The 20,854-nt window shown below is 31.9% G+C and overlaps 1 protein-coding gene and 1 long non-coding RNA gene across 5 annotated transcripts in view; both read right to left on the minus strand.

Annotated features, from left to right (window-relative positions):
* LOC134718660 (uncharacterized) overlaps positions 1-20,854 on the minus strand; it is a 46,857-nt gene that overhangs the window by 19,656 nt on the left and 6,347 nt on the right. For 3 of the 4 annotated variants that reach the window (XM_063581315.1, XM_063581312.1, XM_063581314.1), the window contains exons 5-16: positions 20,165-20,514; positions 19,834-19,933; positions 16,652-16,797; positions 15,520-15,672; positions 14,978-15,087; positions 11,579-11,734; positions 9,001-9,141; positions 7,692-7,846; positions 6,843-7,065; positions 5,860-5,957; positions 4,313-4,443; positions 252-481 (exon numbers count right to left, since the gene is read on the minus strand). In XM_063581315.1, coding sequence (XP_063437385.1) covers positions 252-481; positions 4,313-4,443; positions 5,860-5,957; positions 6,843-7,065; positions 7,692-7,846; positions 9,001-9,141; positions 11,579-11,734; positions 14,978-15,087; positions 15,520-15,672; positions 16,652-16,797; positions 19,834-19,933; positions 20,165-20,514 — 1,993 coding nt within the window. Of the gene's footprint in view, positions 1-251; positions 482-4,312; positions 4,444-5,859; positions 5,962-6,842; positions 7,066-7,691; positions 7,847-9,000; positions 9,142-11,578; positions 11,735-14,977; positions 15,088-15,519; positions 15,673-16,651; positions 16,798-19,833; positions 19,934-20,164; positions 20,515-20,854 lie in introns of all 4 variants that reach the window. The other variant, XM_063581316.1, reaches the window with a different exon arrangement.
* On the minus strand, positions 3,095-3,947 carry LOC134719510 (uncharacterized). Its single transcript, XR_010107606.1, has 2 exons — positions 3,713-3,947; positions 3,095-3,180 (listed from the first exon to the last, which is right to left on the minus strand). It is a non-coding gene; the product is annotated as an uncharacterized LOC134719510 (long non-coding RNA).

The raw sequence follows: 20,854 nt of genomic DNA on the forward strand, positions 1-20,854 counted from the left end.
ATTGAAAAGTTATTGGGAGCCAAAACAAATCAATTTTTGCGATGATTTTAGTACCATATCATTAAGTAACAACTACTAGACTAAGTGTAATAAATAAAATTTGTTATGAAAAAATGTTTAAATGGTTGCCGAATTTTTTTATACCCTAATGCCTCTTTTTAAGTAGCAGTCAAACTTATTTGTGACAGCAATAGAGATTGTATTAATTCATAACTGACAGACACATATATTTCCTCTGAAATCACTCTTACCATTCAAAGTTTCTACTAGTCTCTGCATGTCCCACTTTAATTTAGGGTAGTTGGAAACTTTTATCTGTCTGTAAGATACCAACTGTGGTCCCTCTAGCTGTTTGAAGTCCTTTCCAATCTCTGCTCTTATGTACTTGTTGGTTTTATGCAGAACCATTATTTTTCCTGTCACAGGATGTGCTACCATGATTGAACCACTGAATATTCTTGTTTCCTCTTCTGCAGGCAGACTAAATAAAGTTAAAATGTTAATAATTGGGCTGTTTTAAACTAGATATCATTTATTTTACCCCATAATACTATAAATTCAGAAATTATTGCATGCATTTATTATTGCGATTTTGTCACTTTAGACTTAAATGCAATTTTGATTTTTACAAATTGAGAAAAATTCTGTTTAATTCATATATAATATTTCAAAATGCAAGTTCAAATTGATGTGCTTACAACTCTGTGGCATTTTTCACAATAATTTCTGAATTTACAGTATACAATTTAAACGGGTCTCATTTTTTTTAAGCAGTACATGACCTATTTTCCAAACTTAACAAAGTACATTTTGTAATACTCTGGCCAGATCAGGTATTGGTGTGTCTGTTCCACATAAGGAACCCATTTAGTAATTGCCATCTGCCAATAATTTATTGTGTTTTATTTTTGTAATTAGAAGGATTATATATTGATGGCAAACTTTACATTAATTTCATTTTTATCTGTTTCAGGGCAATGTAATGCAATATTTGCATAAGTTAGCTGTATGCCATGATAAAGTATCCCATATTTCATTTTCAAAAACTTTAAACATATTTTAGAAATACATGCTTTTCTATCGTAAATAAACCCAGACAAAAATACAATTAATGTGATAATTAGTACCAGAAGTATGAAGTTCAGTTACTTATATTATTGTAAGCCCTCATTAACTGTTCAATTTTTTTTTATTTTTTATAAAACATCTCCATAATTGTTGAATGTACAGACGTTACGCACGATACTGGTGTCACCAAACGTAACGTCCAATTACGACGTTTTCTACATGGAAAAATGAAACGTTGAAAAACGACGGCATTGAAAGACTGAATTTGATGTTTTTTTATTCGATTGTATGTTTGTTTTGTTTATTTCCCTTTCAGTTTACGTTAATTGTTTCTTTAGTTTGTCTTTTTTAATGTTTGTTTGTTTTACTTTTTTAGAAATATACAAAATATAAGAGCAATTCAAAGACAAAACAACTCGTTCAATTTTATTCCGAATAGTCTGTTATAAACTGCTTTGCTCTGCCAGTCCAATTATTTCTTCGTGAATGGCCAAGGACAAATCAATTACGGAGTCCGTCAAAATATCATTTGTTACATATAAGACAGATTTGACACTCACAATTACATTTTTAGTTTTAATTAAACTGTACGATAAAGGTCCTGTTTTTCTGTAATATAATCCACGAATAACGGTAGTTCCTTCTGGGTACTGACACTGCCAATCGTCAGTTTCCGACCTTTTCAGTTTTTCTTGACATGATCCTGCCTTCATTAGATAAAAGTCTTCTCCTTCATCGTCTGTATATAAGGCAACTAAGGCTGTGAAAAATGCAAGGGTGTTCTCGATTTTAATTTTTGAATTGGCGAAGTGTGTCTGTTCCCTCAGGCTTTGAGAAACATTACATATTGGCCAAGTATGCCAGTTTTGTGATTACATGTACTTGTATGCGTAATATAATAAAATTGCTTGATTTTATAATGCTCTTTATTTGTACCTTTAGGATATTAAGTTCAAGCAAACAACTGCTTGACTTTTGAAAATGGGATAGCGTGCCTCTACAATAGCACGATCGTGTGTAGATTCGAGAATCAATTTTCTTTGTTTCATACATTCTGAAAAAATAGTTCTGAACTCAATATGGTACCGACAGCAGCATGTTGTGCGATCCTGTTCTCTAACAGGGCGTACAAAAAAGTTTGCATTTCTCGAAAAACCTTTTGGACATTTTTATATCAGGATACTCGGCCAAGAAAGCAGTATACACTTCAGTTTGTGTTTTTTCTAAGATATGAATCATATGACTCGCATATACAAGGGGCTCTAGCCTTTCTCCTTTAACGTCTTTTTTATTTCCTGTTGGTCTAGATATTTCCGTCGACAGCAAAAAATTGTAAGCTAATTGCTTGTCCTCATCGGATATTGCGTCTGATCACACTTTTCGTTTTGTTATTGTCCAGCAGGACTGCTCTGAACGGAGAACGTTTGTCCGTATCCGCTTACCCCCCGACAATCGCCTTATCAGTACTTCAAGTTTAGAAGCGAGTTTTTTCTTACATCTGTTTTCGGTCACGCTTTCACCACTTACAGCTGCTAAAATTATGTGTTTGGTCACTAAGGAATCTTTTGATCTTTGAGCTTTTGTATGAGTCAGGACTTTTTTAACATCAACTAAGACATGTTTTGCTATTTCATCATTTTCAATTTCGTCAGGGGATTTAACAATGTTCATTTGCCTTAATTTTGCCATTGTAGGTGACTGCTTAGATATTTTCCCCGTCAAAAGGTTTATCAAAAGTTCAGCCTTTTTTTCTAGGAGTCTAAGGAAGTGCCTCTTAAGTTTTTTCATTGATCTGGATTTTTGCATTCTATTTGTAAAATTCGTTACATCTTTAATTTCTACAATTTCAAGATTTTCTTCACCTTTTCTTTTTTCCCTAACCCTTCTGACATTATGCAAGTTTTTTAATCTCCTAGCTTCAGCTTTTTGCTTAAGTGAGTTGTGTTTTTTGTCTTCTCTTTTTTACAGCAGCTATGGAATTTTTGTATTCTTTTATTCTCTCATTTTGTTTCATTTCGTAGTATAATTTATTTCTCTCACTTTTTTGTTGTTTTTTCCTTTCTCTATACATTTTCATTTTGTCAATTTTACCTTTTGATTTCATGATGGAACCTACAGTTGCAAAAATATCTTTAATTTAAAACACATTGCAAATTAAATATGTCGAATTGACGCATAAGAAAGGTGACGTTAAAAAAAGATAAATTTACGTTGAAATACGAAAAAAGACCTAGGGGACATTTTGTAAGTCTCAGAAAGTTAGAAATATTATTAATCAACTAAACGGCTATACCAATACAATGGGTACCATTTTAAAGCTTAATCCATGAGCAATCTGATAAGCATAAAGTACAAAGTGTGAAAGCTTCGCATTCTGAACTGAGATGACACAATCTAAGAAAATGTGTAAGGAAACTTTGAATGTAGAATAAGGGGACATTTTGTAAGACTGAGAAATATGGCTTGTTTGGTTTTCAAAACAAACACGATTTTGAGCAAACTTTTATACGTTGAAGTATAGTTTATGAGCCGTCTTTCTATATTTTTAAATAGTGTTAGTCATTTAAAATATTGCAATTATTTAGAGAAGAAACTTTTATATGCAAATCTAGTGACGTTGAAATCAAATGATTACAATGCTTACCTTTATTGTTTTCCGCCACCATTTTACCTATTGACATGACTTTTTCGCCAAAAAAGACGTCACAATTAATTTGTTAGTTATAACGTTACTGAGTGAAATTTGGCGGAATTTATGCAATGTTTGCAATATTTTTAAGAGATTACTAGAGTGATTACGGTAAAATTTTGTTACATCTTACAAGTTATTTTCATAACAATTTTGGTTTAAACAGGCGGATTGACAAACACACATTTTATAAAACGACTATCTAATTCAATAATGATAAAATACATATAAAACGGAATATTTTGGTATATAATGATACAGTTTTGTTTTACTAACTGAAGTACATATTCGCCATCCAAATGTTAATACATGTCAAAGTAAGAAGTGACACCAGTATCGTGCGTAACGTCACAGTTATACTAACTTGTATTGGACATATGAATGCGAGTTTCTTATATAATAGTGGGAGCCCTCAGACTGTTCCATTGTAAGCATTTAAAACATCCCCATAATTGTTGAATTTAGAGTAATACTAACTTGTATTGGACAGAGTATTGTATTTACAGTAATACTAACTTGTATTGGACAGAGTATTGTATTTACAGTAATACTAACTTGTATTGGACAGAGTATTGTATAATATACTTATTGTCCTCTGTTACTCCTCCAGATAAATCTGTTACTTCTATATTTGGCTTTTTACAGGATAAAATAATATTATAGAACCTCTCTGCTTCACATGTTTCCTACAGATATAAATTCATCTGAATAAAAACATGGGTAAAGAATGATTTTCATTCTGATTTCCAGAACCTTAAGGTGGTACCCAACACTTTCACTAAAATAAATTTGGCTCGTTTAATTTTCATAAAATTTTGTCAAAGCATTTACTTTGACACTTAAACAATAATGTAAAAATTTAAAAACTTTTGAACCAACCCTTTTGTCAGAAAAAATACAGTGTTTATATAGCAATTTGACAAACACCAATTTTGATCAATGAGAAGTTTAATATTCCTTTTACAACACAACGTAATTAAAACGTTAAGCTGAAGTGTCAGTTTTTAACCTTAATTCATTTTCTGAATTAAAAGTATAAAATGAATGACATTTGCGAAAAATGTAGGAAAAGACAACGTACTGTCATATTTTTTTTTAGTATAAAATCACTTTGTTTAGTTTTCACTGTTGGTTTTCACATTTAAATTGTATCACATTTTTGTTGTTGTCTATAATCAACAAAAGCCACTTTATTTGAATTCTAGTGGATAATTGTCTCATTGGCAATATTACTTCATCTGTGGATATTCATATGGAATTCTTATTCTGAATTTTCAGCATTGAAAAAAATACTATTTGGGTATTTTGTAAGGAAAAGATAAACAGTTAGGCCCAACAATTCATTCATGGAGACCTTCCAACATCTCTTAAGATATACATAAGCCGGAAAGTTTTGTTACTTTTGATGTATGGTAATTTATCTGTATGTGAGGTTCTGGTCTGAAATGCACGAAATGCATTCTCTTTTTACACTGTATAATGGAAAAAAGAACAAATATTGTATCTATTATTGACAAAACAAGAATGTGTCCACAGTACATGGATGCCCCATTTGCACTATCATTTTCTATGTTCAGTGGACTGTAAAATTGATGTAAAAACTCTAATTTGGTATTAAAATTAGAAAGATAATATCATAGAGAACAGCTGTACTAAGTTTCAAGTTGATTGGACTTAAAATTCATCAATTACTTCCATAATCAATAATTTTAACATGAAGCGAGACAGACAAACAGACAAACGGATGAAAGAACAGATGGAAGGAGGCACAGACCAGAAAACATAATGCCCATAAATAGGGAATAAAAAAGAATAAATATTGTATCTATTCTTGACCAAAAAAAAAACAATTTTAGGCAATTCATGAAGAAAAACACCATGCACAAAACATTGTTGTCCTTCATTTCAGTCACAGTGACATGGACCAAATAATTGAAGTAAGTTTAAAAGACCCTTTTTTGTCTGTTGGTCTTTTTCTTTTTTTAGCCATGACATGGTCAGTTTATTTGCAAGGTATGAGTTTGAATGTCCCTCTGGTATCTTTTGCCTCTCATTCAGAACTTCAAAAGTTAAATTCTTTTCCTTTTCATAAATTTACTTACAACATTGAAAATGTCTTCCTTTTCTGTATTGTCATTTTCATCTTTCACTTCAAATTCTTCAACTTCTTTTTGGTTGTTAGGGAAACCATTGTATCTGACTTCCTGTAAAATATACATCAGGTGATTATTTTTTAATTATAGTCAAATATGATTTGGCAAATCTCATACTTTTTAAACAAACATTATAGCAAACAAATCAACTCCTTGAATTCCATTATGTCTAAAATAATTTATTTAAACTTGTCAGAGTGCATATCCAGAATTATGTAAAAATTTGGGACCCTCTTACAAACCAGTTTTGAATGATACTTTTAAAAAGTCTAAGAATTAACTATATATAATCCTACACAAGGGGCCCTCTCATAGTCCACCCTTGAAACTGTCAGCCCTGTAAGTCCTGACCACTGATCAGACAGATTCTCAAAATGAGTTGAGTGATGGTCCTGATGTCCAACAAAATTAATGATTTAATTTTCAGGCCTCTTAACATTAATTGTCATTCCAGGGTCTTTTCTAGCTGACTGTGTGATATGAGTTTTGCTCATTGTAGAAGGTATTATGGTGACTAATAGTTGTTTATTTCTATGTCATTTGATCTGTGGTGGAGAGTTGTTTCATTGCAATCATACCACATCTTCTTCTTTGATGTTATTTATACTTGTATGCTAACAATTAATAGCAAATATAGTTCTGGCATATACTAGACCCCCAAATTTTTACTGGAACCCAAATTTTTACTGGACCCACAAATTTTTACTGGCACCAGATTTGCAGTCTTGATTTGGATTTAAACCTCCAGACTAAATAAGATATTTGAGAACTCTAAAATGTGACAATGACGTCAACATACAGTGGTGGATCCAGGGGGAGGGTTCGGGGGGTTGGAACCCTCTCTTTTTTGAATGATCAATGCATATGAATGGGGACATATAATTGGAACCCTCCCTTTGACCTTTTTTTAAAATGCTGGATCCGCCCTTGACATACCTCTGTATCAAAACTGTATCCTCTTAAATCATCGTCATAGATACAATTCCTACACATTAACGAAGGAATGGCATTGTAGAATGGTGAAAGCACTAACGGTAACATCACATTAAAGTTTTCATAATATTTCTGTGGACATAGAAAACCTAAGGTCTGCTTGGTAGGTTCGTACTTCATTAATGATAACATGGACCAAGGTTGTGATGTACACGATAGCTGCTGTAATATAAAATATATGCATGTATTTTATTCATTATGTCTTTTTATGGTTCAAGTAGTATACAATATACTGTAATGGGCGTTATTTTCAAGGGTGTAAAATTACGTGATTTACCTTGAATAAGGTATATGAAATATTTCAGGGGTTATTATTTTGCCTTCATCTTTACCTAAGCATGTACCCTTTTAAATTGGCAGAATGTATTTTGGCAATTTTGTTATATCCATGAAAAATAGGCAAAAATGTGCGCCTGAAAATAACCCGCTATTCAGTAGAAGAAAAAAAGAATTCTCTTAAACAAATCAAATTTGCAACAGAATAAACATGGGTGAAAAATGTGTTTTATATAGCTTGTAATAATCTATTCCATAGTACTACTAGATTTGAAAAAAAAGTTAAATAACCAATATTGTAATCTTTATGTGGGGCTATATACATGATACAGATCAATGAAAAACTATGACATGATACATTTATATAAGCATTATGACATTGGGAATATACAGGAAAATGCCTGAATGTGAAAACCAAATGAATAGGCCTAAAACTGGGAATATTACATCATCTATTCTCTTTCATTAAAATTACTGAAAATAATTAATTATTGCCAGAGAGGAAAACTAACCTTTTTATTAGATTTACACTGTGCAGCGATGTATGCCATCTTGTCGTGTATTGTGCTAAATATGAACAGCTGATATGGCCGTTTTATACCAGCAGTGCAGGGAAACTTGTCATTGGGATTGTAAAACTCTTCTATCTCAACAACAATAAGGGGTTCTACAAACAAAAATGAAATTATTTTGTGAAGATGTGCAGATGTCCACTAGATAGTCTTGAACAATGCATTAAGTTTTCTTTTCACTGTAAATTCAGAAATTAATCAAATAAAGATATTTATTGAAATATTGCTACTCACACATAAAAAAACAAAATTGGAGATTAAATATAATGATTTCAGAAAAAGCTGTTTACCAGTAGACAATAACATCATTTATTGTAGATTTACACTATGCAGCGATGTATGCCATCTTGTCGTGTATTGTGCTAAATATGAACAGCTGATAAGGTTAGTTTTCGTCACTGGTGAGTCTTGTGTGGACAAGGCGCGTTTTTGGCGTATTGAATTTTAAACCTGATGCTTTTTGTTATCTATTAATCATGTTTTTCTGTGTCTAATATGTTCTCCTATTTATTTGTATTGTAGTCCTGTAATATTATGTTGTCATTTCAATGTTATATTTAACTTTGCCATTAAAGTGCGAGGGTTTGGCATGCCTTAAAACCAGGTTCAACCCACCATTTTTATTCCCCTTTAAAAGTGTCCTGTACCAAGTCAGGAAGATGGTCATTGTTATAATATTGTTCGTTTCTCTTTGTGTTGCATTTTAACGTTGAGTCGTTTGTGTTTTCTCTTATTTTTGAGATATTGAGATAAGACGTGGCACGGTACTTGTCTATCCCAAATTCATGTATTTGGTTTTCATGTTACATTTGTTATTCTTGTGGTGTTTTGTCTGATGATTGGTCTGTTTCTGTGTGTGTTGCGTTTCGGTGTTGTGTCGTTGTTCTTTTCTTATATTTAATGCGTTTCGCTTGGTTTTGGTTTGTTACCCCGATTTTGTTTTTTGTCCATGGATTTATGAGTTTTGAACAGCGGTATACTACTGTTGCCTTTATGTATAGCAGTATAATATTTCCCACAGAAAGTAGCCAAAAGTTAGCGTGCAATAAATTCCCATATTGCACTAGTGCAATAAATCTTAAAATCATCAACGTCAAAATCTTTGTTTAAACCAATTTTTACTGTCAAATATTATATTGCTATACAATAAAAGGGTTATTGCATGAATATTGTCCGTCCTAGAACATATACTACTCTGGACAATATTCCCCAATATTCATGCAATAACCCTATAGTACCAGTTTTATACCTTTAGCTTCTGGCTGCTTTATATCTGGGAAGAACTGATGTCTCAATTCTCTCCATTCCAGTTCACTTGGTTTGAAATCTTGCCCAGACTTACTGGCCACTACTGGTAGACGCTTCTCTATCAAATCCAGTAGACATTCAGCTAAAACAAAACAGTTTAATATATACAACCAAAAATATTCTGCCATTATTGTATACTATACTTATAAGTTAAGCTTCCATTACAAAACATTATGTCAACAGCATTAACCAGATGCTCCGCAGGGCGTAGCTTTATACGACCGCAGAGATTGAACCCTGAACGGTTGGGGCAAGTATGGACACAACATTCAAGCTGGATTCAGCTCTAAGTTTGGATTGGGATTTAATAGTTGACACAGCATAGGTTTCTGACACAGAATGAATGTGTTCTAATGAACTTAAAATTTTTGTTTTCTCTTAGAGCAATTCACTATGCTGTTGAATATTAATCCTCTCAAAAAAATGTTTGAAGAAATTTTCTTTTTATGTATGAAATTTCAAATGAGAAAAATTGAACCCAATTTTTTAATCACATCCCCCTTTCCCTTATTCCAAAACTAATCTCAATTAAAATATTCTAATTGAGTTTGCAACAATAACTACTCATTTAAATACATCATAAAATATTAAGATGTTAAAAAACTGCTTGTTATCACTGAATGGTAAAGATTATTTAAATTTATCAGTTGGTAGTAAAAAGTGAGTATACATTGTATATTGTATATAACAAAGAATTAAGTTGATTCTGGACAAAGAAAGATAACTCCAATTAAAAAAAAATCTTGCAATAAGATATTTCTTGCTTACTATTCTGGACAAAGAAAGATAACTCTAATTAAAAAAAAATTTGCTATTTCACAATATTGTGAAATTAGATATTTCTTGCCATTGCACAATACTGTGCAATTGAAAAGACTTGCTATTGCACAATACTTAATATAATAATTTTAGATCCTGATTTGGACCAACTTGAAAACTGGGCCCATAATCAAAAATCTAAGTACATGTTTAGATTCAGCATATCAAAGAGGCCCAAGAATTTAATTTTTGTTAAAATCAAACTTGGTTTAATTTTGGACCCTTTGGACCTTAATGTAGGCCAATTTGAAAACGGGACTAAAAATGAAGAATCTACATACACAGTTAGATTTGGCATATCAAAGAACCCCATTTATTCAATTTTTGATGAAATCAAATAAAGTTTAATTTTGGACCCAGATTTGGACCAACTTGAAAACTGGACTAATAAACAAGAATCTAAGTACATTTTTAGATTCAACATATCAAAGAACCCAACCAATTCATTTTTTGTCAAAACCAAACTAAGTTTAATTTTGGACCCTTTGGACCTTAATGTAGACCAATTTGAAAACATGACCAAAAGTTAAGAATCTACATACACAGTTAGATTCAGCATATCAAAGAACCCCAATTATTCAATTTTGATGAAATCAAACAAAGTTTAATTTTGGACTCTTTGGGCCCCTTTTTTCCTAAACTGTTGGGACCAAAACTCCCAAAATCAATACCAACCTTCCTTTTATGGTCATAAACCTTGTGTTTAAATTTCATAGATTTCTATTTTCTTGTACTAACGTTATGGTGCGAAAACCAAGAAAAGTGCTTATGTGGGTCCCTTTTTGGCCCCTAATTCCTAAACTGTTGGGACCTAAACTCCCAAAATCAATACCAATCTTCCTTTTGTGGTCATAAACATTGTGTTTAAATTTCATTGATTTCTATTTACTTAAACTAAAGTTATTGTGCAAAAACCAAGAATAATGCTTATTTTGACCCTTTTTTGGCCCCTAATTCCTAAACTGTTGAAACCAAAACTCCCAAAATCAATCCCAACCTTTCTTTTGTGATCATAAACCTTGTGTCAAAATTTCATAGATTTCTATTAACTTAAACTAAAGTTATAGTGCGAAAACCAAAAAAATGCTTATTTGGGCCCTTTTTGGCCCCTAATTCCTAAAATATTGGGACCAAAACTCCCAAAATCAATACCAACCTTCCTTTTATGGTCATAAACGTTGTGTTAAAATTTCATAGATTTCTATTCACATTTACTAAAGTAAGGGTGCGAAAACTAAAACGACGACGACGACGCCAACGTGATAGCAATATACGACGAAATTTTTTTCAAAATTTGCCGTCATATAAAAACTAGAGGCTCTTACTAGCCTGTGTCGCTCACCTTGGTCTTTATGAATATTAAACAAAGGAAACAGATGGATTCATGTCAAATTTGTGTTTTGGGCCAGGTGAGCTAAAAATGAATTCTGTCCATTCTGAAATTTTTGCTTGCAACTACTGTTATCTTTATAAAAAATCATATCAGTGTGGGATTAACGATAAACGTCATCCAATCAAAATATGTGTTACATATAAGAGATATACAACTTTCAAAATATGCCAGAAGACATGATCTGATGAAAAATTGCAAGGCTCCATTTCAAAAAACAGTCATTGCTGATGTCTGATTCATCTGAATGCTGTTCTTACAGCCTCTTTATGGTTATAACTGTAAGGTCAAACAGTAAAACACTACATACCTCCCCCTTTTACTTTCTGCTGCATACTTCTTATAAGATAGATGACAGTTAATGGAAGAATTAATCCTGATCCACATAAATTCATCACTGGAGAAAGCTCACAATCAAATGCTGTATCTACTATCAACTTAAATACATTCAGTAGCTCTAAAGATCCTGGAAATATTCCATAGTCAGTCAGTTATTTATAAAAATAAATTGTTAGGTATTATGATTATGGAAATAAAGACAGGATCTTGTCACAAGTGGAATAGGAATGTCCGACACACTGGAATCCTTCAAAAGTGGCATATCCACTCTAACATTTGAAGGATCCACAACAACTTATTAAACTACAAAACCACTGTACATAATGTATATTGGCACTCACACCACATCTTCCTATATCTATATGTAATTGTTAGCGATTTTTCATTGTCATATTATTTTTAAATTAAGTCCATATGTACATAGCACACAAGTTCCGGGAAGTTTTACACTCCTACCTAGGAGTCTACTCCCGTATTTGGAAGAAAAAGAAGTGTTATATCTTATTAGGTCTATACTGGGATACATAACTAGAGGTTCGTGTCGCTCACCTTGGTCTATGTACATATTAAAAAAAAACATAGATTGATTCATTGTTGGTTTCTTAAAGTCCAGTGGCTAGTAGGACACAGATGGATTCATGACAAAATTGTGTTTTGGTGATAGTGATGTGTTTGTGGATCTTACTTTACTGAACATTCTTGCTGCTTAAAATTATCTCTTTCTGTAATGAACTTTGCCCAGTAGTAACAGAAGAAAATATATGTATTGTAAAAATTTACAATTTTTTTTGATTTTTGTTAAAAAATGTCTATACAATGTAATAACTCCTTAATAGTGTTGGATAATCGGTTGAAATTACCAACCGATTATCTATTACAATGGGTTGACAGCAACCAACCGACTATCGGTTATAATCGGATCATAACACCTTGCCCTCTTTTTTTACAGGAAATCATGCATTTAGTCTCATTGTACTTGTCTAATGTGTATATATCCATATCATTGCAGAGTTTATATATTCATATTTGATCTTTTGTTTCCATTTCATATTCTGGAGTACTTACTACTAAATTATAATTCTGGTACCTTTGTTATTATCTATTTAGCAGTTAAAACAATGAATTAATAAGAATCAAGATTCATATTGCACATATTTTATCTCATAATTACAACATTAATAACCAACAGTGACACTAACATTTCTAAATTTCAATGGTGAAACTCACAAAAAAATTTCAATAACATAGCTGTAAATGCTGTATAAACATTTGAATGCTTCAAATTAGGAAAAGATATATTAAGTTTTTTAACTTTTAGAAATTTAAAATTAAAAGAAAAAAAAGAAAACAATGCATTTGCATTTTACAGTAAACATGGGTATTAAGCCAATGTCAGTTAATTCGTGTAGAACGCTTTTATTACTTTTGCAATCATTATTTTCTTTCGTCTGAACTTATAATTGCAAGAATGTGGAATTTTTACATAGTTGAACCGTATCCGATTCGTGATTCTTATATTTATATAAATGGCGGACAAATTTTGGGAAATTTACAAAAGTAAACGATGTTTGGCAAGCAATCTGGAAAGGAATATGATGTTTTTGATGCTACAAATGGATAACACATTAATAAAAGGCAACTTGCAACACGTTTCAATAAAGCAACGGAATTATTTTGTCTAAAATCAGAATTATTTGTACGCTCTCAAGTAACAAGTACCGGTATTGAAAGAAAGTATTTCATACAAAGTTATTAATCTTAAATACCATTCCATCAATCTGCAAATGCTTTTTGTCACGTTTATAAAGAAGGAAATTACTTATTTCTTTAATTATAGGATGTTTGACATTGTTACTGTCATCGACTGATATTTTTTGTTAATATTGTTTGACTGCGCATTTATGAAATGCAAACAGTAAACAGACCGGACGTTGACAAGCTCAAAGTCCGGAAACTTTAACGACAATCAATTGAACAAAATCCCAATCGATTATCGACATCGCCAGTCCCAACCAACTGATTTCCGACTTATTCCGATCATCGGAACAACACTACTCCTTAAGAGGTCAATTGACCATTTGAATCACGTTGACTTATTTGTAGGTCTTACTTTGCTGTATATTATTGCTGTTTACAGTTTATCTTTATCTATATTAATATTCAAGATAGTAACCTAAAGCTGCAAATTCTTCTTAAAATAACCAATTCAGGCCAGGTGGTGGGCTAAATATTATCAAAGTTAAGGTACAGTTAACAGTTAGGGGCATTACTTAAACAAGTAACAATTAAAATTACCTTTACGAGTAATGTTGAAAACGAGGCTAGTTTAAATATAACTTATATACGTTATTTTTCTGAATATTATTTTTATAGGTGTCCAATAGTAAAGACTTTACTAGCTTTAGATAATTTTCACAGTCATCTGGTTATTTTTCCCTTGATATATAAAAACTAATTCTTACGAAACACTAATTAACTTTCTGACGCACTTATCTTTCATACCGACTCTTCTTGGTCAAAGATTGGTCTATTGTGACTATTAAATTTTCATTTTCCTCTAAAATCTTGAAGGAAGACTGATATAAATAGATAGATACTTGTGGATAAATTAGGAAGTAAAGTTATTTATAATTTGTAACCCAAATCAATTACATATGTGCCTGAGATAAGTGTTTTTGCTTATTTTTTCAAAAATGTATAAAATAACTTATTCAAGTAATATTTTTGTCATTATTTTTAAAGTAACCGTTTATCTCTGTCCTCATCTCAAATTTAATAAATTCTTTATTTTATGATATAAAATGATGTTTAAAATCATAAAAACAACATTTAGTCGATGTTTCTATTGAAAATTGAAAATTAAAATAACTCTATTAAGTAATTTTATTATTTTTAAATACAAAAATTACGTATATAAGTAATTAAAAAAAATAACTTGTTTAAGTAACGCCCCTGACTGGTTAATGGTCACAATAACTGAATATTCATTTTCTTTAACACTGTTCTGATGCAAATTAATGTATGTCCGTCAACTTCATATTTATTTGGCATTTTAAGATTTTTTTATTCAAGCACCGATGACGAGTCTTTTATGAATTAAACGAGTATCTGTTGTTCAAATTTGTAAACATGTTATCTATGATGACTTTATCTGAAACTTTTGTGATTTACATGCAACATAGAAACTATTGACAGTTGATATATAACCTTCTTTAATATATTTAATATAATTTCAACAATTAGTTCAGTGCTGACCAATATAAGCTTCTGTTAAAGAGGCAGAATCTATGTTTTTCAGTGATTAAAAAAAAAATCATTAAATATGAATGAAAGTTCTTTTGGTGTAAATCTTTAAACTTCACATACTTACCGTGAATATCTACTGTTTGACCATTATCAAATAGACTGGACTTCCATCTTGTTTTTACTATATTCTTCCTTGTCTGGTTAGCAAAATGAACATTGGGTCGGGCTGGATTGCTGTAATGAATATTATCAACTGTGCCATAAACAATATTTACTGTTATATAATTTGGATTCATTTATTTTCGTGGGTATCACTGTTTGTGGATGAAGGAAAACTTGTGTGATTGTGCACATTTAATTCCGTGGTTTTGACTAAGTCTTAATGCAAGCCTTTAGAAAATTTGTCATTCCTTGAACATTTAATTTCGTGGTTCACCTTTTCCAAAGAAATCCATGATAATTGGTACCTTACGAATAATAAGGAGTCCATAGTAATATGTTTTTAAGGGTTTTATAATTGTGAAAATTGGACTTGAATAGTTTTAATTTTTATCAAAGCTAATTAGTAAAATTATAAGTTTGCTATTTGACTCACTCATGAGAAAACCATTCCACTGTAATGTAAAAAATAAAACAGGAAATTGAAAATGAATTTCCAGTACTTACCATGTTCCCAATGTAAAATCTTCAGCTAGACAGAGTCCAAACATCATAGGATAGAACCCAGGGGAGGCCTTCAAGTTGTCTTGTAAATAATCTTCAAAGTTTGTGTAGAAAGATTCTGTCCACTTGACAGACTGTACAGTCAACAAACCATCTCTGAAATAAATGCAGATATTAATAGATTTATTGAAGAATTAAAAACCAGAATGTGTCCTCAGTACACCAATGCCCCACTCGCACTATCATTTTCTATGTTCAGTAGACCGTGAAATTGGGGTAAAATCTCTAATTTGGCATTAAAATTAGAAAGATCATATCATAGGGAACATGTGTACCAAGTTTGAAGTCGATTGGACTTCAACTTCATCAAAAACTACCTTGACCAAAAACTTTAACCTGAAGCGGGACAGACGGACGAACCAATGGACGGACGGACAAACAGACCAGAAAACATAATGCCCCTCTCCTATTGTAGGTGGGGCATAAAAACCAGCTTACAGCCAATAACTTTGAGTGTGTAAGTAAAGGTAATATTTTTGGTTAGCTTGTTTGCAAGCTGAACCGTGCAGTCATTATTAGGTAAGGTATACTACCCTCCTTTTAAAGTAGTCTAGTCCTACAGACAGATAGACTTGTTATCTGTCAGACTTGGTGTATAGAACATTTGTTTTTTCATTTATTATTTAGAACATACATTACACTGTTAGTTTTCTTGTATGATTTATTTTACATATATGTAATTTCAGGTTTAATTTACAATTTATTAACAGTTTGTGTTTTGCTCTTTGGTGAAGGATGTATATTCCCCAATAGTTGATATACTTCAAATAGTGGACAGTTGTCTCAGCTGCATTAATAACACATCTTCGCATTTTATTTTTACAGGAAAATACTAAACATTCATAATCTTTTGCCTGAAACAAAGGAATTAGTATATCGATGGCGTTCATTATCACTGAACTAGTATATATTTGTTTAGGGGCCAGCTGAGGAATGCCTCTGGATACTGCAGTTTCTCACTGCATTGAGGCCTAATGGTGAACTTCTGCTGTTGTTTTTTCTATGGTCGGGTTGTTGTGTCTTTGACAAATTCCCCATTTCCATTCTCAATTTTATAATAATAGAAATGTTATACCTTTTAAGACTGTGACTACATGATAACAAAAGATTCATCAGTCCAACATCGTCACAGAGGTACGATGTATCAATGAAGTCAAATCTCTGGTCAGCAGAAAGGACACAATTACACACAGTCAGAGGCTCACCATGGAATATCTTTATCTACAATATACATGAAAATATAAAGTATATCAAAGGTTCAATTACAGAGTGTCAGAGGTTCACCATGGGATATCTTTATCTACAATATACATGAAAATATAAAGTATATCAAAGGTTCAATTACAGAGTGTCAGAGGCTCACCATGGGATATCTTTATCTACAATATACATGAAAATATAAAGTATATCAAAGGTTCAATTACAGAGTGTCAGAGGCTCACCATGGGATATCTTTATCTACAATATACATGAAAATATAAAGTATATCAAAGGTTCAATTACAGAGTGTCAGAGGCTCACCATGGGATATCTTTATCTACAATATACATGAAAATATAAAGTATATCAAAGGTTCAATTACAGAGTGTCAGAGGCTCACCATGGGATATCTTTATCTACAATATACATGAAAATATAAAGTATATCAAAGGTTCAATTACAGAGTGTCAGAGGCTCACCATGGGATATCTTTATCTACAATATACATGAAAATATAAAGTATATCAAAGGTTCAATTACAGAGTGTCAGAGGCTCACCATGAGATATCTTTATCTGTAGTATACATAAAAATATAAAGTATATCAAAGGTTCAATTACAGAGTGTCAGAGGCTCACCATGGGATATCTTTATCTACAATATACATGAAAATATAAAGTATATCAAAGGTTCAATTACAGAGTGTCAGAGGCTCACCATGGGATATCTTTATCTACAATATACATGAAAATATAAAGTATATCAAAGGTTCAATGACAGAGTGTCAGAGGCTCACCATGGGATATCTTTATCTACAATATACATGAAAATATAAAGTATATCAAAGGTTCAATTACAGAGTGTCAGAGGCTCACCATGGGATATCTTTATCTACAATATACATGAAAATATAAAGTATATCAAAGGTTCAATTACAGAGTGTCAGAGGCTCACCATGGGATATCTTTATCTACAATATACATGAAAATATAAAGTATATCAAAGGTTCAATTACAGAGTGTCAGAGGCTCACCATGAGATATCTTTATCTACAATATACATGAAAATATAAACTATATCAAAGGTTCAATTACAGAGTGTCAGAGGCTCACCATGGGATATCTGTATCTATAGTATACATGTATGTAAATACAAAGTATATCAAAGATTTAACATTATACATGCAATGCTCTTACATGTATCAATGTTACAAAGTTCTGCGAAAATTTCCTAAGAATCCTCGATTTCATCCAAAGGTTACTCAGTCATGTGATCAAATATTGGAAGTTTTAAATGACAATAATGTTGAAAAAGAGGGAGGAAAGATACCAAAGGGACAGTCAAACTCATAAATCAAAAATAAAACTGACAAGACTATGGCTAAAAATGAAAAAGACAAACAGGCAACCAATAGTACACATGACACAACATAGACAACTAAAGAATGGGCAACTGATAATGACAATAATGTTAAAGACTGATAATAGTACATGTACCAAACTGTCAAAATATTTGTCTCAGAATAATACTTCGGATATTTTTTGATTTTTTTAAATATACGTTTTAAGCAAGAGCACAGAGATCAATTCCATTATTTATATATAGAATAACCATACATTGTCTCATAATATCAATGTTATTTGTACAAGGCTTAGAAACAGGTAGAAAGCAAGGCTGCATACTGCATACTGCAACTCTAATAACTGTTCATTTTTTTATTTTTGAGTGGAAGACTTAAATTTTTTTCGAACCTGTTAGGCCAAAAAAAAATATATGTCTGTTTCCTGTTTCCCGACCGACCCTAACTCAAACCCCCTGACCCTAAATCTTTTTATTCAAATCCGGAAAAAAATCAGTTCCGGTCCGGAAAAAAATCGTTTCCGGTCCGAACCAGATCCGTATTTTACTATGCCCAAACAAAAAATGGCTGCTCCCAGCACAAATGTGCCACAATAAGCGAGTTTAAGAAATCCCGACCTACCGACCCTGATTTTTTGGCCTTGGAAGCAGGAAACAGACATATATTTTTTTTTGGCCTTAGTTTTACTGAAGTCATAAAAAAACTCCACAGAAACCCATTGTCAACTTCATAAACTAAACGCTCACCTTGGTATATATGTGAATTAAACAAAGGAAGCCGACAGTTCATGACAAAATTGTGTTTATAGGTGATTGTGATGTGTTTGTACATCTTACTTTACTGAACATTCTTGCTGCTTACAATTATCTCCATCTATAATGAACTTGTCCGTGTAGTACTTTCAGTGGAAAATATTAGTAAAAATTTACAAATTTTATGAAATTTTTTAAAAATTGATTATAAAGGACAATAACTTCTTAGGGGGTCAATTGACCATTTTGGTCATTTGACTTATTTTTGAGTATTAAATTGCTGTACATTATTGCTGTTTACAGTTTATCTCTATCTATAATAATATTCAAGATAATAACCCAAAACAGCAAAATTTCCTTAAAATTACCAATTTAGGGGCAGCACTCTAACAACAAGTTGTTCGATTCATCTAAAATCTATTCTTGACCTGATTAACAATTTTACCCCATGTCAGATTTGCTCTAAATGCTTTGGTTTTTGAGTTATAAGCCAAAAACTGCATTTTCCCCCTATGTTCTATTTTTAGCCGTAGCGGCCATCTTGGTTGGTTTGCCCGGTCACAAAACACAATTTTTAAACTAGATACATCAAGGATAATTGTGGCCAAGTTTGGTTAAATTTGGGCCAGTAGTTTCAGAGGAGAAGATTTTTGTAAAAGTTAACATCGGACGACGGAAGACGCCGGACGCAAAGTGATGGGAAAAGCTCACTTGGCCTTGTAGGCCAGGTGAGCTAAAAAGGTGATCAACGGTCAGTGACTGTATTATCGCATATGAACATGCAGTCAATGCAATTTGGCTGCTCAAATAGCACAGCTGCAGTATATAAATTGATAATATGCATGTATGCTGGAAAAAAAGTCAACATATGCAAATAGATATAAGAGGATGTGGTATGAGTGCCAATGAGACAACTCTCCATCAATTCAATATTTTTGATCTATACCTGCAGTTTTCCACCATTGTTTATAAACTTTCTCCACCCAGCAACCCATTGTTTGAGTTGTTCCATACAGTTCTCTCTCATTGTCAAAGACGGAATAAAACTGGAAATAAAATATTATTTTTTTAGTAGTACAATCATAAATTACTTTTTAGACTAAAACGTGATTTTAATTTGTGAAATATTGAGAAAATCCTGTTTTAATTCATTTAACAAATTTTAAAATATAAGTTAAAATTATCATGATTCATGATAATTGCAGTTATGACATTTTTTGCAATAATAAAAACATCTGACAATTTCTGAATTTATAGATGATATATCATATACTTACACTCCATGGTTATAAGCATGAAAAGGTGTCCCTGAAGGCTCCACTCGCCATTCCTTGGAGTGAGGACACAGTAACGTAACATTGACTCTGTTCAGTGTATCTGTCTGTGCAGAAGATGACACCCCAGACACTACATAGGACTTCAGTTCTGCTAGTCTCTTTTTAAACAAGGTGCACCCAGGCATTATACAGAAAATAGATGCTTCGGCTGCAGACAAACATTCTATGGCAGTGTGATATGTTGTTTCCTCATTGTATTCAGAACTTACATACTTCTGTACAAAGGAATCTCTGTCCTTTTTTATTTTCTTGGAATTGATTTTTAGATTTTCTGACCAATACTTAAAAACCTTAAAATAAAATAAAAAATAATTAGTATAAACCAAAAACTGGCATATACTGTAAACAGGACAATTTTCGCTATTTTTGCGGTAAGAATTTAAACGCGAAAAAATAAAGCTAAATCCAAAATTTCAAGGAAACTCTTTTCACTCAATGAAGACCATACATTTGTGTATATTAATTGGAAATCTAGAAGACAACTGTATAACACTGATTCTATAGACACCATATATATACCTCAAATCAGAACTGTATCTCTTAATGAAAGCAGTGTAAGAATTCATAACTCAGAAACATCAGGCGCATTGCATTTGCACCAATTTTTAAAAAATCTTTCATTTGCGTCAC

Source organism: Mytilus trossulus, chromosome 5, assembly GCF_036588685.1.
Source record: "Mytilus trossulus isolate FHL-02 chromosome 5, PNRI_Mtr1.1.1.hap1, whole genome shotgun sequence".
Lineage (NCBI taxonomy): Eukaryota > Metazoa > Mollusca > Bivalvia > Mytilida > Mytilidae > Mytilus > Mytilus trossulus.